At 40.0% G+C, this 17,798-nt stretch overlaps 1 protein-coding gene across 1 annotated transcript in view; it reads right to left on the reverse strand.

Annotated features, from left to right (window-relative positions):
* LHX4 (LIM homeobox 4) overlaps positions 1-17,798 on the reverse strand; it is a 347,516-nt gene that overhangs the window by 133,257 nt on the left and 196,461 nt on the right. Inside the window, exon 3 of the mRNA XM_044085744.1 lies at positions 15,687-15,889. Within this exon, the coding sequence (XP_043941679.1) occupies positions 15,687-15,889 (203 nt within the window). The remainder of the gene's footprint in view (positions 1-15,686; positions 15,890-17,798) is intronic.

The following is a 17,798-nucleotide window of genomic DNA, read 5'->3' on the forward strand; positions in this document are numbered from 1 at the left end:
ACCCCGGTGGCCCGGGTGCAACTCCTGGTATGGGAATGGGTTACACTTTGGCCATTTCACACTGAGCTAATTGGAGGAAGGGCACTGAGCAAACTCGGATCTGTAATATATAACATTAAGTATCCTGTTTTTTGCTTATTTTTACGAGTTATTTATAGCACTTTTTTGTCTGCTGCATACTTTTCTAGCTAGTTTCACTGTGTGTGAGGTATTAACTGGAAATTGTCTACATTTATTAAGCATCTGTTTGGGTTTTTTGTTCTGATTTCCTCCCAAGGAGTGTATCATATAACTTGTTTGCAGTTAAAACTTTTCTCTAGAGTCTCCTTGCTCCTTTATCTGTTTAAAACTTTCATTTAAAAGCTCACTGCTGCTTTTTTGCTGTGATGAACATTTCAGCAGTTTTTTTTTCTACCTAGGTAGTGTGGGTATTTGTATCATTGTCCATATTCAGGCTTGTGTTTTGGGCCTAGTTGTTTGTGGAGGCTGTGTGTCTGAGCACATGTTCAAGGCCATCTTAGTTTAGCCAAAGCCATTCTGCATTTCAGCGAGAGGGGAGTGTTTATGGTCATTGGCTGATTAGGGTTACCTGGACTACGGCTTGGAGTAAGCACCTCATTGCTTCTTTCGAGCTTTTTTAAAGTTGTTTCAGGTTTCAACTTTTTGCTACCTAAGAAGTTAACTTGTGAGTGCTTCTGCCATTTCACATTGAGCTAATCAGAGGAAGTGCACTGAGCAAACTCAGATCTGCAATATATAACATTAAGTATCCTGTCTTTTGCTTATTTTTCTGAGTTATTTATAGCACTTTTATTGTCTGCTGCATAATGTTCTAGCTAATTTCACTGTGTGTGAGGTATTAACTGGAAACTGTCTACATTTATTAAGCATCTATTTGGGTTTTCTGTTCTTATTTCCTGCCAAGGAGTGTATCACATAACTTGTTTGCAGTTAAAACCTTTCTCTAGAGTATCCTTGCTCCTTTATCTGTTTAAAACTTTCATTTAAAGACACACTACTGCTTTTCTGCTGTGATAAACATTTCTGCAGTTTTTTTCTACCTAAGTAGTGTGGGTATTTGTAGCATTGTCCATATTCAGGCTTGTGTTTTAGACCTAGTTGTTTCTGGAGGCTGTGTGTCTGAGCACATGTTCAAGGCCATCTTAGTTTAGCCAAAGCCATTCTGCATTTCGGTGAGAGGGGAGTATTCATGGTCATTGGCTGAATGGGGTTACTTGGGCTACAGCTTGGAGTAAGCACCGCATTGGTTCTTTTGAGCTTTTTTTAAAGTTGTTTCAGGTTTCTACTTTCTGTTGCCTAAGAAGTTAACTTGTGAGTGTTTCTGCCATTTCACACTGAGCTAATCAGAGGAAGGGCACTGAGAAAACTCGGATCTGTAATATATAACATTAAGTATCCTGTTTTCTGCTTATTTTTACAAGTTATTTATAGCACTTTTATCCTCTGCTGCATACTTTTCTAGCTAGTTTCACTGTGTGTGAGGTATTAACTGGAAAATGCCTATATTTATTATTGTTTAGGTTTTTTTGTTCTGATTTCCTGCCAAGGAGTGTATCATATAACTTGTTTGCAGTTAAAAGCTTTCTCTATAGTCTCCTTGCTCATTATCTGTTTAAAACTTTCATTTAAAGGCCAATTGCTGCTTTTCTGCTGTGATAAACATTTCTGCCTGTTTATTCTACCTAAGTAGTGTGGGTATTTGTAGCATTGTCCATATTCAGACTTGTGTTTTGGGCCTAGTTGTTTGTGGAGGCTGTGTATCTGAGCACATGTTCAAGGCTATCTTAGTTTAGCCAAAGCCATTTTGCATTTCAGTGAGAGGGGAGTGTTTATGATCATTGGCTGATTGGGGTTACCTGGACTATGGCTTGGAGTAAGCACCTCATTGTTTCTTTTGCACTTTTTTTAAAGTTGTTTCAGGTTTCAACTTTCTGTTACCCAAGAAGTTAACTTGTGAGTCTTTCTGCCATTTCATACTGAGCTAACTGGAGGAAGGGCACTGAGCAAACTCAAATATGTAATATATAACATTAAGTATCCTGTTTTTTGCTTATTTTTACGAGTTATTTATAGCACTTTTATTGTCTGCTGCATACTTTTCTAGCTAGTTTCACTGTGTATGAGGTATTAACTGGAAATTATCCACATTTATTAAGCATCTGTTTGTTTTTTTTATTTGTTCTGATTTCCTGCCAAGGAGTGTATCATATAACTTGTTTGCAGTTAAAACCTTTCTCTAGAGTCTCCTTGCTCATTATCTGTTTAAAACTTTCATATAAAGGCTCGCTGCTGCTTTTCTGCTGTGATAAACATTTCTGCCTGTTTATTCTACCTAAGTAGTGTGGGTATTTGTAGCATTGTCCATATTCAGGCTTGTGTTTTGGGCCTAGTTGTTTGTGGAAGCTGTGTGTCTGAGCACAGCCATCTTAGTTTAGCCAAAGCCATTCTGCATTTCAGTGAGAGGGAAGTGTTTATGGTCATTGGCTGATTGGGGTTACCTGGGCTATGGCTTGGAGTAAGCACCTCATTGGTTCTTTCAAGCTTTTTTAAAAGTTGTTTCAGGCACTTTTATTATATGCCGCATACTTTTCTAGCTAGTTTCACTGTGTGTGAGGTATTAACTCAAAATTGTCTACATTTTTAAGTATCTGTTTAGGTGTTTTGTTCTGATTTCCTGCCGAGGAGTGTATCATATTGTTTTCCACCCTCCCTCGCTATTGGCATTGTGTTCATATACTTGGTGGCTTTGGAGTTGCCTGCCCCTACTGTAAATTTTATCTGGGACACTCCTCCCAGTCTAGTGTCATTACCTCATTCTACTTAATCCAAGGAGAAAATTTGAGAAGGCCAACCCACTTAGTTTCTGCTCCTTCTTTACCCCTTTCCACTTTACAAAAAAAATTCTAAGCTTGTTTCCTGCCTTTCATGTAAGTAGTCTAGTCCAGATACAGATTTGCTGTATCCAGGACTGTTTGTAAGCTTCTGAGCCCCCAAGCCTTTCTGTGTTGGAGGGAAGCCTTCTAGCTTAATTCTGTTTCTTAGAACTAGCCAGTTATTTTAGTTTCAGAACTAAAATATGTTTCTCTGAGCTCAGCACTTGTTCAAAACGCATTGTAAGCACTAAATAAGCTGCAAATTACTACAGCACTCAACTTTTCTCACTTGTCTAGAGGAAAACAGTTTTTAGTACTTAATAAATAAGCACCTATCCGGGCATGTCTAAGGGTCAGCTCCTGTTGTTTTCTCCTGTCTACCTGATGAATCTGGGCATCTTGGGGCAATGCAGCAATTGCCTCATGTACACAGACAACCCTCTCCTCCTACCACCCAACACTGTAACCTGTGAGAGATGCACTTATATGGAAGCAAAGCTCTCTTCACCCAAGACTGGACTAGACAGTCAAGAGGAGAAGGTAAACACTTGCACCACACCACACTCATCATATAGTCCCTCAAAATCTACACCACCAAAACACACACACATAGAAACACAAAACACACACCTACATTCGTGGAGGCTCTCAATAAAAATCTGCCCAAGCAACAGGGGCATCCAAAGCAGAAACACAAGCAACCTCCACCCCCCAACACAACCCAAATGACACATAGCCCACAAACTCAGTGTGCCACTCAACCACAGCCCATAAGGCATAACAGCATACCCAACACTCTAGTCATAGGTGACTCTATGTCTGTTTTGGTGTGAATGACCTGAGATGTACCTCCCTGGACTACATGAAAATACACATGGAGGAGCTGTCCGATATTGTAGCCCAGACAGGTATGACCCTAGCCCTGAGTAGCATCCTGCCATCACCCAGAATGATACCACAGTACAAGGACAAAATGATTGACATCAACAATTGGCTAAGCTTCTAGTGTCATTCTAAGGGGATCCAGTATCTGTTTGCCTGGGATGACATGATTGACAAACCACGATGCTTTGCCAGAGATGGCCTGCACCTGTCGCCCTTGGAATTCTGGATACTGGCTAAGGCTCTTGCCACCCCTATAGTGCCTTTTTTAGGCAAGGTTCAAATGACAAATTCACCACCATAACAGGTACAAGCAAGCAAAATCTGAGGGTAATGGTACTCAGTGCTAGAAGTCTAAACCTCAAAATGCACTCACTCGAGGCACTCCTTAAAATGGAGAACATCGACATCTGTGCAGTGACAGAGACCTGGTTCAAGGCTCCAGAGAGCACTCCTGCATTACCAGGCTATAATTCATACCACATCTTTCAGCCACCTAACCTGGACAGAAACACTAAAGGGGGAGGCATGTCCATATTCATTAAAGATATCCACACCTCCAGGCTATATGCTCAGCATAATGCATCCGAGATTATCCAAGTGCAACTAACTCTGGGGAAGACCGCAATACAAATTGTAGTTTGCTATAGATCTCTCGCCATGCCCCAGGATTCCCACTCCTCATTTCTTGATACACTGGAAAATATTAGGGTACAACCTAACACCCTAATAATGGGCGATTTCAACTACCCACCATTAACTGGGAAAACTACTCATGTACCAACTCTTGTGCTCAATGTTTTCTGGAATTCATAAATTCCAATGGTTTGGATCAACTTATCCACACCCCCCACCAGGGGCAGCAATATCCTAGACCTGGTCATTACCAACATGGGCAACTGGTGTTCCACACCAGACGTTAATCCCTCGTTGGTCAGATCTGACCACAAGCTAATCACCCTAGACATCCACATCCTGCCCCCACTCCCATTAGGGAAACCACCATAATAAATTTCTCCAAAGCCAACTTCACGCTTCTTAAGACAGAGGTGGCAAACTTCATGACACCCATGCTGACGGACAATACAGGTATGACTGCTGAATCCTACACAAATGCACTTTACAAGCACTTATACAAGTGCATGGATCGTTCATTCCCTAACAGAACCAAGATGCTATCCTCCAAAAAAAGGAAGCCAATCTGGAGGTCCCCTGCCATAAACAAACTCTACAGCAGAAGAAAGAAACTGTTGCAAAAAAGAGTAAAATCCCATGATTGGAGGAACTCCCTGATCAGCCTCAGTAAGAAGCTGAGATCCCTCATAAAATCCTCCAAAGCTAGATACGAAAACAAAATCGCCATTCATTCTAAAGACAACCACAAAGCATTCTATAGCTATGCCAAGAATCTCAATGGCAACACTCAGATCTGCTCTGAGTTATGGCACAATGGCACTAAACATACAGAACCAACTGATATTGCCAACATTCTGGCAGTTATGTTCAGTGCTAACTTTACCCCCCTCTCATCCCCTAAAGGGCCCATCTCTATACCGGAAGAATGCAAAATTCCTGTAATCATGGCTGCATAGGTAAAAAACACATTCTCCAAAGCCAAGAACACAGCATCTATGCGACCTGACAATATCCCAGGCTGCGTTCTACATGAGTTACAGAATGAACTGGCACCCCACCTAAGTACCATGTTCAGTCATAGCCTCACCTCAGGCTTTGTGCCCACTGAATGGCACACAGCGACAGTTATCCCACTCTACAAAGGGGGAGCCAACACGGACCCTGGGGACTACTGCCCCATTAGCCTGATGAGCCTGGTCTGCAAGGCTATGGAATGTATCATCATGGAACTTATAAACAATGACATTGGTAATTTCCAAACTCTGGACCCCACCCAGTTTGGGTTTGTAAAAGGCAGATCATGTCTCCTAAACCTGATAGACTTCTTTGAAGCGGTCACCAAAGCCCTAGATGAGGGTAAGGTGGTTCACACAGCCTATCTAGGTCTCACCAAGGCTTTCAACACCATTCCCCACTCTGGAATTATAGTTAAACTCACTAAACTAGGTGTAAATCCGTATGTCACAAGATGGGTTGCCAACTGGCTCACTGACAGAACCCACACTGTGAAAGTAGCAGACTCCAAGTCCAACTTCAGACCAGTGACAAGTGGAGTACCACAGGGTTCTGTCCTGGGTCCTCTCCTGTTTGGAATCTACTTCTCTGAAGTACAGACTAACACAGAAGGTCTTTGGCTAATGAAGTTTGTAGATGACTGCAAACTAGGAGCCATAATCAAAACTCCTAATGATGTGGACATCCTACAAATGGGCCTCACTGAGACAGATGCCTGGTGTCAAAGCCATGACCTCAAGTTCAATGCCAAAAAGTGCATTGTCATCCCTTTTGGTAAAAATTCTGTACCCATGAACTACCACATAGGCAGTAGTCTACTTAACACCAAAAGTGTGATAAGAGACCTTGGGACACAGGTAGACAGTAGCCTCTCCTTTGATAATCACATCACCACAGTAGTCAGGAAATCCTTCTATGTGGCACATCTCATCACAAAAGGTTTCTCATCCAGGAAAAAAGAGGTAATTGTTCCCCTCTACTCGTCACTCATTAGACCCATTATAGAGTACAATGCCCCTTTTGGTATGTACCTCACAAGATATCTACAACAACTGGAAAGGCTGCAGAAATACCTCACAAAGAGGATTATCAGCCTCAAACAGATGCCCTGTGCAGACCATCTGAAAAAACTCTTTACTCCAGCTTTAAGCTTTACTCCAGTGCATATGGCCTACTCACAGGCGATCTCTGCCTAACATACAAAGCTATGTCAAACCCAGAGCTGTTGGACATGCTCCACTTAAAGAATTCCCAATCCCTCTGAATTACACGCTCTAGGGACCTAAACCTTGTCACCACAATAAACAGACCATGCTGGAGGGACAGAGTCCTGTCCCAGAGACTTCCCATACTCTGGAACAAACGACCTATCTATATCAAACAAAGCTCCTCATTAGCACTCTTCAAGAAAAATCTTGATGACTGGATGGGAGATAGGAAATTCACCCCATGGATTACTTCTGTGGCTCTGCTCCTCAGGGGCACAGGAAAATAATTTTCTTGGGTGGCGAAAGCCAAGGTACCTTTTGGCTAGGCTTATATAGGCCCTAGGGCCAATAGGCTAGTACCTACCTCTGAACCTATGAATAGGGGCATAGCTAATGGACCAGGGGTAAATTTACAATTTCTCATCCACTGATCCAAGGGTCACTTGAATAGGTACAGGGAGGAACTCTGCTTCACATGGATGGGAAGCCTGTACCAGAAAATGGGGTAATCTCTGAGACACATACCAGTCTTTCCAGCATGTCCTATTTATGTTGCATAAGAGGTTTAGTTCCCTAGATTGAATATTTCTGATGATATTTGATATTTGGATAGGTAACAGGTCCATAATGGCTGCATCTGAAAATGCTTTGTAGGCCAAGCATAGAGTGTCACTCAGCAGTCTATGTATAGGAAACTGAGTATAAGAATAAGGCTTTGAGGAGGGGTATGTAGGACACGTTTTCTGTACCATATATTCTTTTTGTGAGGAACCACTGCAGATGCTCCTGTTGCATGTGTCTCGCCAGGTACATACTGAAGGGGGCATTGCACTCAGTGATTGGTCTGATGAGGGCAGACTACAATGGAACAATGGCATCTTTGGATCTAGATGTCATACCCTTGCTTATATCCAAAAGATACCATTATACAATTTTAGTACTAAATTGTACACCCTGATTTTGGCACCTGTTGTTTCTGGGAGTATTTTTGTGTCATTGTCTATGACTGCTCCTAGTTTGCAGGCATCAGAGGACATTGATATTGGCCTTGATTTCTAAAAAGTAAATACCAAAAAGAAATGGTCCCACCTCCATACCCTGAGGCTCCCTGCTAGTGACAAGTTTTTTGTAGAGGTAAATTCCCCTATCCTGCCTTCTTGTGTGCTGTGAGCCAGCTGGCTATCCAGCAGGTTACACAGGAGTTTAGGCCTAATTTTGTGAGCATTATATACAATGCCTGAGTGGGGTACTGTGCTGAATATTTTTGCTAGGTCATGACAGGCATTATGCACTGTTTTAACTTTGGCCATTGCTTTGATGACCTTCTCAAAGACGTGCACTAGGTTAAATAAGCATGACCTGTCTTTGACAAAGTCAAACTAGGCTAGATTCAATGTCCGGAGGTTTCTCATGTTATTTTAGCAAGTCCATGATTAATCCTTCTCTGGCTTTACATATGAGACTAGGTAGACTTATGAGTCTGTAGTTATCCCAGTCCATGGATGACCTTCCCTTGTACAGAGAGATGACAGCTGCAGTGCTCAATTCACTAAGTTCAAAGTCTGTCTCGAGGCTACATTTAAATAATGACTCTAGTGGTCCTGTCAGGATGTGTTTCATGCCATTAATAAGGCATCCTGAAATATTATCAAGGCTATTGGCATAGTGTTTTGGCTATGGAGAGTGCCTTGAGGATCTGTTCTCCGTTAATAGTTCAGGGACATGTGGTTTCAGACATTTTTGTGGTTTTTGGGGAGAGTGGGGAAGTGGGGGATAAAACTAGAGATGAATTAGTCAGCCATTCAATTGACTGCATCTTTTGACTTCATTTACAATCAGTTTAGTAAATTGCTATGTATTTCTTTTGAGGCTGTGAACACAACTGAATAAGGCCTTGTAATTCTCCTCAGCATGGAAGGCTATTTTTACATCAAATTTTCTTTGGTAGTCTTGATTAGTCCCATGAGTTTCTTGCTTAGACTGATGAGGGAGTTTTTATCCTCTAGGGCATTACACTTCTTAATTTTTGTCATATTTTTTCCTTTTGTTATACAATCTATTGATGCAGAGCTTCCATCAGTATGGCTTGTTTTTTGATTTTGTCATGGCTTTTTCCTGGATGGGCACAGCTGTCTCAGTGCAGCTATTTACATGACTGTACTCATTTGGGACTGTGTATGATTCTCAGTTTATAGATGGTAGTTAAAGTCACCCATGCATATGGCATTTGGTTTATCAGGGAGTGATACCAGTACATTTAAGCAAAAGCTATGAGTTTTCTTGGTCATAAAGTGGTACCTATAGCTTGTAAAGATATGGGATATTGCCTATGGTGATGCAGAGAAGCTCAAGCAATTCATACTATTTGACCAGTCCTGAGGTGTGTTTCTTTTTGATGTAGATTGAGACACCTCCACCTTTTGTCCCTTCCTGTGCAGTAGCTAGTCTAAATGTGTTGAAGGCATTATAGCCCAGCACTGCTGTTGTGCTCTCCGTGGCTTTAAACCATGTCTCAGTAACTGCACAGACTTCTACTCTCTCTCTCTATCTCTCTCTCTCTCTCAAAGATCCTGCAGGGAGTGGAGTTTCTTGATTAGATTCCTGACATTGAGCAGTAACACCTTTGGATTATTTTTGTTTTTTGTTTTTTTTTCTATGTTGGTAGGTTTATTTGGCTGGTAATACCTTAAAAAAGTACTATGAAGAGTGACAAGGTTTTAGCCAGTATTCAGAAGCCTAGAGGGGACAGATATACATCATCTCCCTCAAAGCAGGGCTGTCTGTCAATATTATCCTCCTAGGCTGAAAATATTATACCCCCTTTGGATGACACCACAAGCTAAGCCAATAATTAAAGTCAATTATCTGCAGCTCATATTGTGGTATCTTCTTAGGAGAATGTGGAATGCTGCTTAATGCAAGGCTCATACTGCCCTGGGATTCATAATCCAAGAGTTCCATTATGTCTCTCGTCATATATTCCAGGGAGGTACTTCTCAGGTCATATATACTAACATGGACTATGTCCAAGTCATATTGGTAGTTGAGGCTTAATGATCTTACTTTGTGCGTGATCTGATGCATCCTGGCCCCGATAGGCAACTGGCCATGACTCTCTCCTTACTTAGCTTAGTGAGTGGAAATTCTGTGTGCCTTATAGACTTTGAAGATGAGATCACAAGAGATTTCTCTATTATGTGTAATAAGTTCATAGGTTCATAGGTTGGTACTAGGCTATCGGCCCTAGGGTCTATACAAGCCTAGCCATAACAATTCCCTGGCTATTTCTTCCCACAATATTTACTTCCCTGGACCCCTGTCTAACTGACATGATCCCCAAGGTGAATTTCCTATCTCCCATCCAATCGTCAAGGTTCCTTTTGAAGAGGGCCAAAGAGGCGCTGTGCTTGACATGTATGGGCAGTCTATTCCAGAGTCTGGGGAGTCTCTGGGTCAGGAACCTATCCCTCCAGCATGTTTTGTTCATTGTCATGACAAGGTTTAGATCCCTGGAACATGTGGCTCTGAGGGATTGGGATTTCTTTAAGTGTAGCATGTCCAACAGCACTGGGTTTGACATGGCCTTGTATGTTAAACAGAGATCGCCTCTGAGTAGATGATATGCGACAGAGTATAGGTGGAGTTTTTTTAGATGGTCAGCACAGGGCATCTGCTTTAGGCCTGTGATTCTTTTAGTGAGGCATTTATGTGGCCTTTCCAGTTGTTGCAGATGTCTTGAGAGGTACATACCAAACAGGGCATTGTATTCTATAATGGGTCTAATGAAGGATGAGAACATTGTCATTGTTGTTTTGGTAGAGTGCTTTTGAGGTTGCTGAGGATGCATTTTGTGAGTACCACATCTAGGAGGCCTTTGTGGTTTGGGAACACTGCATTTAAGAGCCACAAAATATGTGGGTCTATGTGTCAGGCCCATACTATGTGAGGTGGCTGTAGTGTGTACGTTTCTGACAACCTTTTTGGTATTATAAGTGCTTGTATGTGTGGGCCTTGCCTCCAGTGACTTTGCGTATCTACATCTCTCACATTCTGTATCGATTTGTTTAAGAATTGGGTGGCTGTCAGTAACCATAAGACTATTGCAACATAGCCTCAGGATGTCCATTTCCACCAAGCTGGCTGCAGAGATAGTGTAAAAGTTCATACGCGTGGTTACAGTCCTTTTTACTTGATCTAGACTGATGCTGTAATAGTATAATCAGGAGTATCTAAGACTAAACGTGCAGAGCAGTGCTTGTCAATTTGCAAACTAGTTGCTCTTTGTGCAGCTGAGTACTTAGGAAATTTCAGACATAATCTTATTGGGAAAACATTGATTCTAAGTCTGTGTCTCTACAGGGTCCTGAAAGCCACGTGTTGACTTTACAGAGGCAGAGAAGAGACTGACTAAACAGACAAAATATCACACTGGCCCATTAAAAAATGTTACTTGTAGACTTCCTGTGTGATTCCCAGCTCAGAACATACTAGGCTACATTCTACTGCCACTAGAGCACAGTCCCAAGCCTTCTTAATGTAAACCTACACAGGATGTACTGCAAAGAGGAGAACAGCAGAGCAAGCAACAAACTAACCAGGAAAACACACTATCTAAAATGACTACAGTGCAGAGAAAGCAACAAACTAACCAGGAAAACACACTATCTAAAATGACTACAGTGCAGAGAAAGCAACAAACTAACCAGGAAAACACACTATCTAAAATGACTACAGTGCAGAGAAAGCAACAAACTAACCAGGAAAACACACCATCTAAAATGACTACAGTGCAGAGAAAGCAACAAACTAACCAGGAAAACACACTATCTAAAATGACTACAGTGCAGAGCAAGCAACAAACTAACCAGGAAAACACACTATCTAAAATGACTACAGTGCAGAGAAAGCAACAAACTAACCAGGAAAACACACTATCTAAAATGACTACAGTGCAGAGAAAGCAACAAACTAACCAGGAAAACACACTATCTAAAATGACTACAGTGCAGAGAAAGCAACAAACTAACCAGGAAAACACACTATCTAAAATGACTACAGTGCAGAGAAAGCAACAAACTAACCAGGAAAACACACTATCTAAAATGACTACAGTGCAGAGAAAGCAACACTAAGGTCAGTGCAAGGCAATGACACTTTACAATGATAAAGTGTAGAAAAATACAATAAATAATATAGCAACAGCAAGCTCAAATAACTTAAACAGGTGCAACAGTTTGATCTAAAGTACTTATCTGTGCTAGATGGTACCAGAGTCAAGCCAAATATTCCAAATTAGTGGTGTTAATGGCAAGTGTTTGTTAGCACTGTGGAAATGAGCCCAGAGCCGTGCAAAAAGCACTGACTTTGATAAAATAGATATAAAGACATTAAATGTTGCATTTGAAAACAATTTATAAATGATATAAAAATTATAAATAATATTGTTTTGTAAATTTACTTTATAAAAAGAGATACACAATACATATGATTTACATTCAGCCTAGTTATACATAAAAGACCCTGTCAGATTTTTATTGTGCAATTTAAAAAATAAGTATTTGGTGAATATACTTGTTATTCTAGATGAAAACAATAATCAATAATACTTCTTAAACAAAAAAAGTATAATGTATAGAAAAATGTGAACGTCATAAATCTTAAAGAAGAATTATATAATACACCAGATATATAAAAACTATGAGCCAGAAATATGGTGTATTTAGAAGTAGACAATCCAGATTGCTAAAGCATTTACTAGTAGAAGCCTAAAAAATGATGTTTATAACTTTATATAATGTCAATAAAATAAATGTTACAGATGAAATAAATGTATACACTTGCTTCTTAAGTGATAATATAATGGCAGTCAAATTATTAACGCTTTCCATTCTTGGCCTATCTGATTTGTGTCAAGCTGTACACAAAATTCCTTTTCACTATAGATTTCAAACACCACCATCTTTTTCTTTTTGTTTAAACCAGGCTTAAACTGCACAAAACTTGTTGAATGCTGTGTTTAAATACTACAAAATATATCCTACAGGATGTGTTATTGTATGACCTTTTGGGAAAGTAGCATCATCAACAAAAAAGTGCAAGTCTGTTGTAGTAACTACTGCAGATGATTAATTTGTAGCCAGAAAGAGAACAAGGAACCAGGTATACAGTCCAATGGGATACCATTATGATACCTGTGGCTTTTCAATGCACTGAGCATGTGCATAATGTGACTGTTGCAATAAATTTCAAAATTCAGCAAAATCACTGTCATATATATCAGTTTTCTGTCGGGCAATTACAGCAATTAATTTAACTCTATACTTGTATGGTCGATTTTGGCTGTTTCGACTTGCTGTGTCAGCAAACAACTTAAGAGAATCCAATTTCCGGGGTCACCCTTGAAAAGCGATGCTTGCCAGCAAAACTATTTAAGAGTAAATGTGCTGAGTATATTGGATTAGGATTAAGACTACAGGTGTAGGAAGAAGACAATGAGTTATAAGAAATTATGAAGAGTGAAGAGTAAGATAGCAGAGCGAGAAGAAGACAGATGAATATGACAGCATGAGAAATATAATGTGGGCTGGGGTTACAGGGGGCTCACGTGTGTAGCACAGATGAGGAAATCTGATGACGGATGTATTTTTAAAAGTGGCCCTGTTCAAGAATTGCCTCACTACCACTACACTGCGGTAGACCACAGAGCCATTTAGTGTATATGAGTAATGAAAAAACAGCGTGCTAATATTACAGTAAAAAAAAAAATAGAAAATGGTTTCCTTATTGAAGGGAGGGGCATCTGGGGTTCTTTGCTTCAGTGGTGCAACTAGAAAAATAACAGAATGGCATTCTAAGGGGCCTAGGTTCAAGTCTCAGATGAAACTCAAATTATTCAGATAGCATTTGGTGCAGTACTTACCACAGGTACCTCCCAGCTCCAGAGCTGTAGTTTATTTCTGACCACTGATGACTGCATGGAGTATGGAAACTTGGAAACTCTACTCATATCTGTGCATTTTAAATGCTCCCTAGGTTTGTGCAGTCGACCTTTTGTACTCCCCAGTACATGAGCTCTGGGCTCTATGGGAATAATCTGGTTGATAAATTGTAACAAATAAATACATTTGCAAATGTTGGGTGTCTGACAGTATTTTTTGGTTTTGGTAAACATATAGTAGGTCATCCTCCTATATTCTGGAGCTCTGGGAAACTAAGTTGTGATTTTTGACTCATAATAGATTATTTTTTATTTATCTGCTTGCACTAGAAACAAAATTAAGTCATGCAAAACGTGTGCTTAGGACTTGTAGCAAGTAATTTGCTTAGCCCATAAGTAAATCTTTTAGTTTATATATATTAGTGGCATTCCACATTTCTCTGTTTGATGTTAGTTCTTTCAATAAGGTTCTGTAAGGACATGGCAGCAATGTAACATAACAAAGAAGACCTGTAGAGTTTATAAATAAGTGCAAGGTTTCAGCATCAGGAACAGAAGTGCACACTTTAGAAGCAAACATGAGACTTCTGTAACAAAATGAAGCTGAATATGCATAAATGACAAATCCAGAGCCTGATACTGATTTTACCAGAATGGGGAGACATGAGGAACTGGTGAGGTGAAATATATACAGAAGACCTGTTCTGGAATAAGCAATTTTGTTCCTCTAATTACGGAGAAGGAATTCATTGAGTGTTAGAAGAAGAGACATAATGTTTGATATTATGTACTTGTTGATTAATGACAAATAAAACATTTCAGCATTGTTTACTTTGAACTTTACAAAAGACTGATTGATTATAATAGTAATATTTTATTCAAAAGAAGCCTTAACAGAGGTAAGGTATCTGCAAGCTTGATACAGTTTTTTTCAATTTTTGGCAGCATACTTGAGCCAATCATTTCTTTTACAAAGGTTTACCATTAAGAATGAGATTAACAAAGCACCACACTTCATGACAGACAGACAGAGAATTTGACAGCAGCCTTCAATACAGTAGTATCATTAATGCATTTGTGAAATGAAATAAGTACAGCTTTGGTAAACTGGCCAAAATAGCTCTAGAAGCAGATTTGATCAGTTAGGAGAGGTTGGAGGAAAAACAGCTAAGTATAGGCCTCTGTATACTATTAAACACATCCCTTGGAACTCAATAGTGAGATTAAATTAAGATTTTGTATCTTTAAAATGAGTGTTCTTTTAATTACAGTATTTACAATTCAAAATCACACACACACACACACACACACACACACACACACACACACACACACACACACACACACACACACACACACACACACACACACACACACACACACACTGTCTGTCTGTCTGTCTGTCTCAGTTAAACAGGATTTTTCAGTAAGCATCAGTTAATCACACATACACACACACACACACACACACACACACACACACACACACGTACACACGCACACACATACATACACACACGGTTTGTCTGTTTGTCTGTCTCTCTCTCTCAGTTAAACAGGATTTTTCAGTAAGCATCAGGTAAAAGGGAGACATTAATTCTGGCTAAGGAACTCCTGGAGCTGTTTTTCTCATTTATCTGCAACTCACTCTTAAGCCAACATTGAAAATGCATATAAAGAAGTACAGGCTTATGAAAATGATATACAGCTAGTAAACAACTACACAATTTATGAAGCTGTTTTACTCTAGGCTGTAAATTAGGAAATCCTTAACTAGACTCATTTTTGATTGTCTTAAACTGAAACATTTCTTTTCCTAAAATGAAAGTCTCTTAATTTTTAATTATATTTCAGATACATATCTCCCTTTATTTATTTTCAGTCATTTTTCTAACTTGAAATTTATTTATGCTAAACAGCCTTGTTTGTGGAGGAATTAATGCAGGTTACTTAGCAGCAAAATGTATGCCTTCTTTGATGACAGTTTTGATGATGCCTTTAATGCTGCCTCACTGAAGAAGGAGCTAGATTTATGACAAACACAGCACAAGTGAAATGCATTTGAATATTGCACTCACAGCAGCAGGCTCATGGCTTATGTTAACAGTAACATACCGTTCTGCTTTGCTGTTTCATAGTCCTCTTTACAAACCAATCTCCCATCCTCCATGAGGTAAAACTCATCCCCTGTGGCAAGCTGGCGGCTACAGATGATACATGCAAAGCAGTGCAGATGATAAACAAAGTCCTGTGCTTTTCGGACCACCTGGGTTGGGGGGATGCCCTGCTGACATGCCGTACATTTGGTACCAAATCGCCTAAAACAAAAAAGAAAACATTGTTAGTATTATAGTCCATACAAATGGCTGTGCTGATTATCTTTAATATTTACATTCATTCTCCTTAGAAAATGGTCTGTGAGGGGTTTATGAAGCAACCATACATTTAGGAAAAGCTGCCTAATAAAACTATTGATTGTTAAAGGACTCCTGATTTGGACATTCTTCATCATACCAAATACAGCTGCCTGGTTGTAGTGACCTGTTACCCAGGTTATAAGAAAGCATTCACCAGAAGTATGGAGTATTCATTAAGACAATTAGTTTTGAATAAGTTGAAACAGAGACCTGATTTTTACTTTAATAACTTTTACATGCGTAGTTTCTCAAATCTGCACAAGTCATTTAAACTGACCAAATCCAATAAGTGACCCCTAAATGTTAGCAGTTCTGTGTAATGTCTCATATATTGTAACAATGAATCTATAACAAAAGCTAGAAGAACTATTTAAAATATTTTAAAAACAATTAATGAATCTTATTTCATCCAGTCCATCTGTTCTGGCTAATTGGATATGAATTACTTGTTGGATCTGATCCAGCCTTCTGCTAGTGCTCCTTGCCTCCCATAATTCTTCTGTGCCCTGACCACGATCAAATCTTATTTGCTGCCATTAGCAATCGGATGGATGTTCAAGCCTGGGGAGCTTACTACTCCTTTATTTGCTATTTTTCTGCATTTTTGCAACCTTTCCTTCACAATTTGTCTTTTTTTTGGTGTAATTAAAAAAAAAATATATATATATATATATATATATATATATATATATATATATAGGTCCCAATTACTTTGTTGAATGGTACTTTGGTTGACTGTTTAATCAACACAATTTCGCCAACTAAACAGATGGTCCATAGGCATGTGAGATTTGACAATCCCTGGGTAAGGGAATATATATACCCTTTTCCCTAGGTGCAATTTTAGAGTTAGGCTATAGAATTAGAAGACAGTGTGGGGGCACACCCCCTCCACATAGGGGATGCATGGGGGGCTTGTCCCACTGCAAAAAAATATACTTTATTTGTGTTTTTTTATTTTTAATGTTTTGCATATACTGAGATTAATTCTTGCTGCATGCATAGTAGGGTTTTGACCAGCATTTCAGGTAATGGAGAGGATGACTGACACTTCTGGAAAACATACAGAGCCTCCACTGATTCCAGCTTCACCCCATGACACCCTGCAATGGGTCCTTCAATCCACTCGTCAGACTTCCCAGGAGCAGAACAGAATGGAAATCCTCAAGGAACCACTGCTGGTTCAGTTTGAGTCCTCTGGGGATCTGGATCAGCCCTCTCTGATATTGCCATGAAAAGGACATGCAAGAGGAGGCACATGGACTCCCCTAAAGAGTCCCTAACTTCTGACACTGACTTGGATGAGTGAGAGGACTCTGCTAATCCCCTCCAGAAGATGCTACCTTTGGCTAAATCCTTGAAATGACGTACCAGAGGGGGATCCTTGCCCACTCTCAGGATGAGGATATGCTCTTTGAGGCTAATCATTCTGCTCCCTCTATCTCCTGCTAACCACCTTTTAGATTTGGCTGCCAGAAGGGCATGTCAGAAGACAGACTCCACCAAGCCTATTCTCCAGAAACCAGAAAAAAGTCTTTGACCCCCCCCCCCCTTCCCAAATACAGGCAGCACTAATCCAAATGCCCCCTAGTGGACTCCATAAATGTAGTTGCAGTAGTAAAATGAGAGCTGTCAGATGATGCAGCTGTTATCCATCTATCACCAAGGAGCTTAGTGCATTGGACAAAGTAGGATGCATGCTTACACTTTGGGTAGTTTTACCCTGAGAGCATTGAACTATGCAACTCACATAAACTACTTCCACAGTGATTTGGTAGAACAGGCTTTAGACACTTTGTGAAAACCACCA

The sequence above is a fragment of the Protopterus annectens genome, chromosome 10.part0 (genome assembly GCF_019279795.1).
Source record: "Protopterus annectens isolate FY-2018-M chromosome 10.part0, PAN1.0, whole genome shotgun sequence".
Classification (NCBI taxonomy): domain Eukaryota; kingdom Metazoa; phylum Chordata; order Ceratodontiformes; family Protopteridae; genus Protopterus; species Protopterus annectens.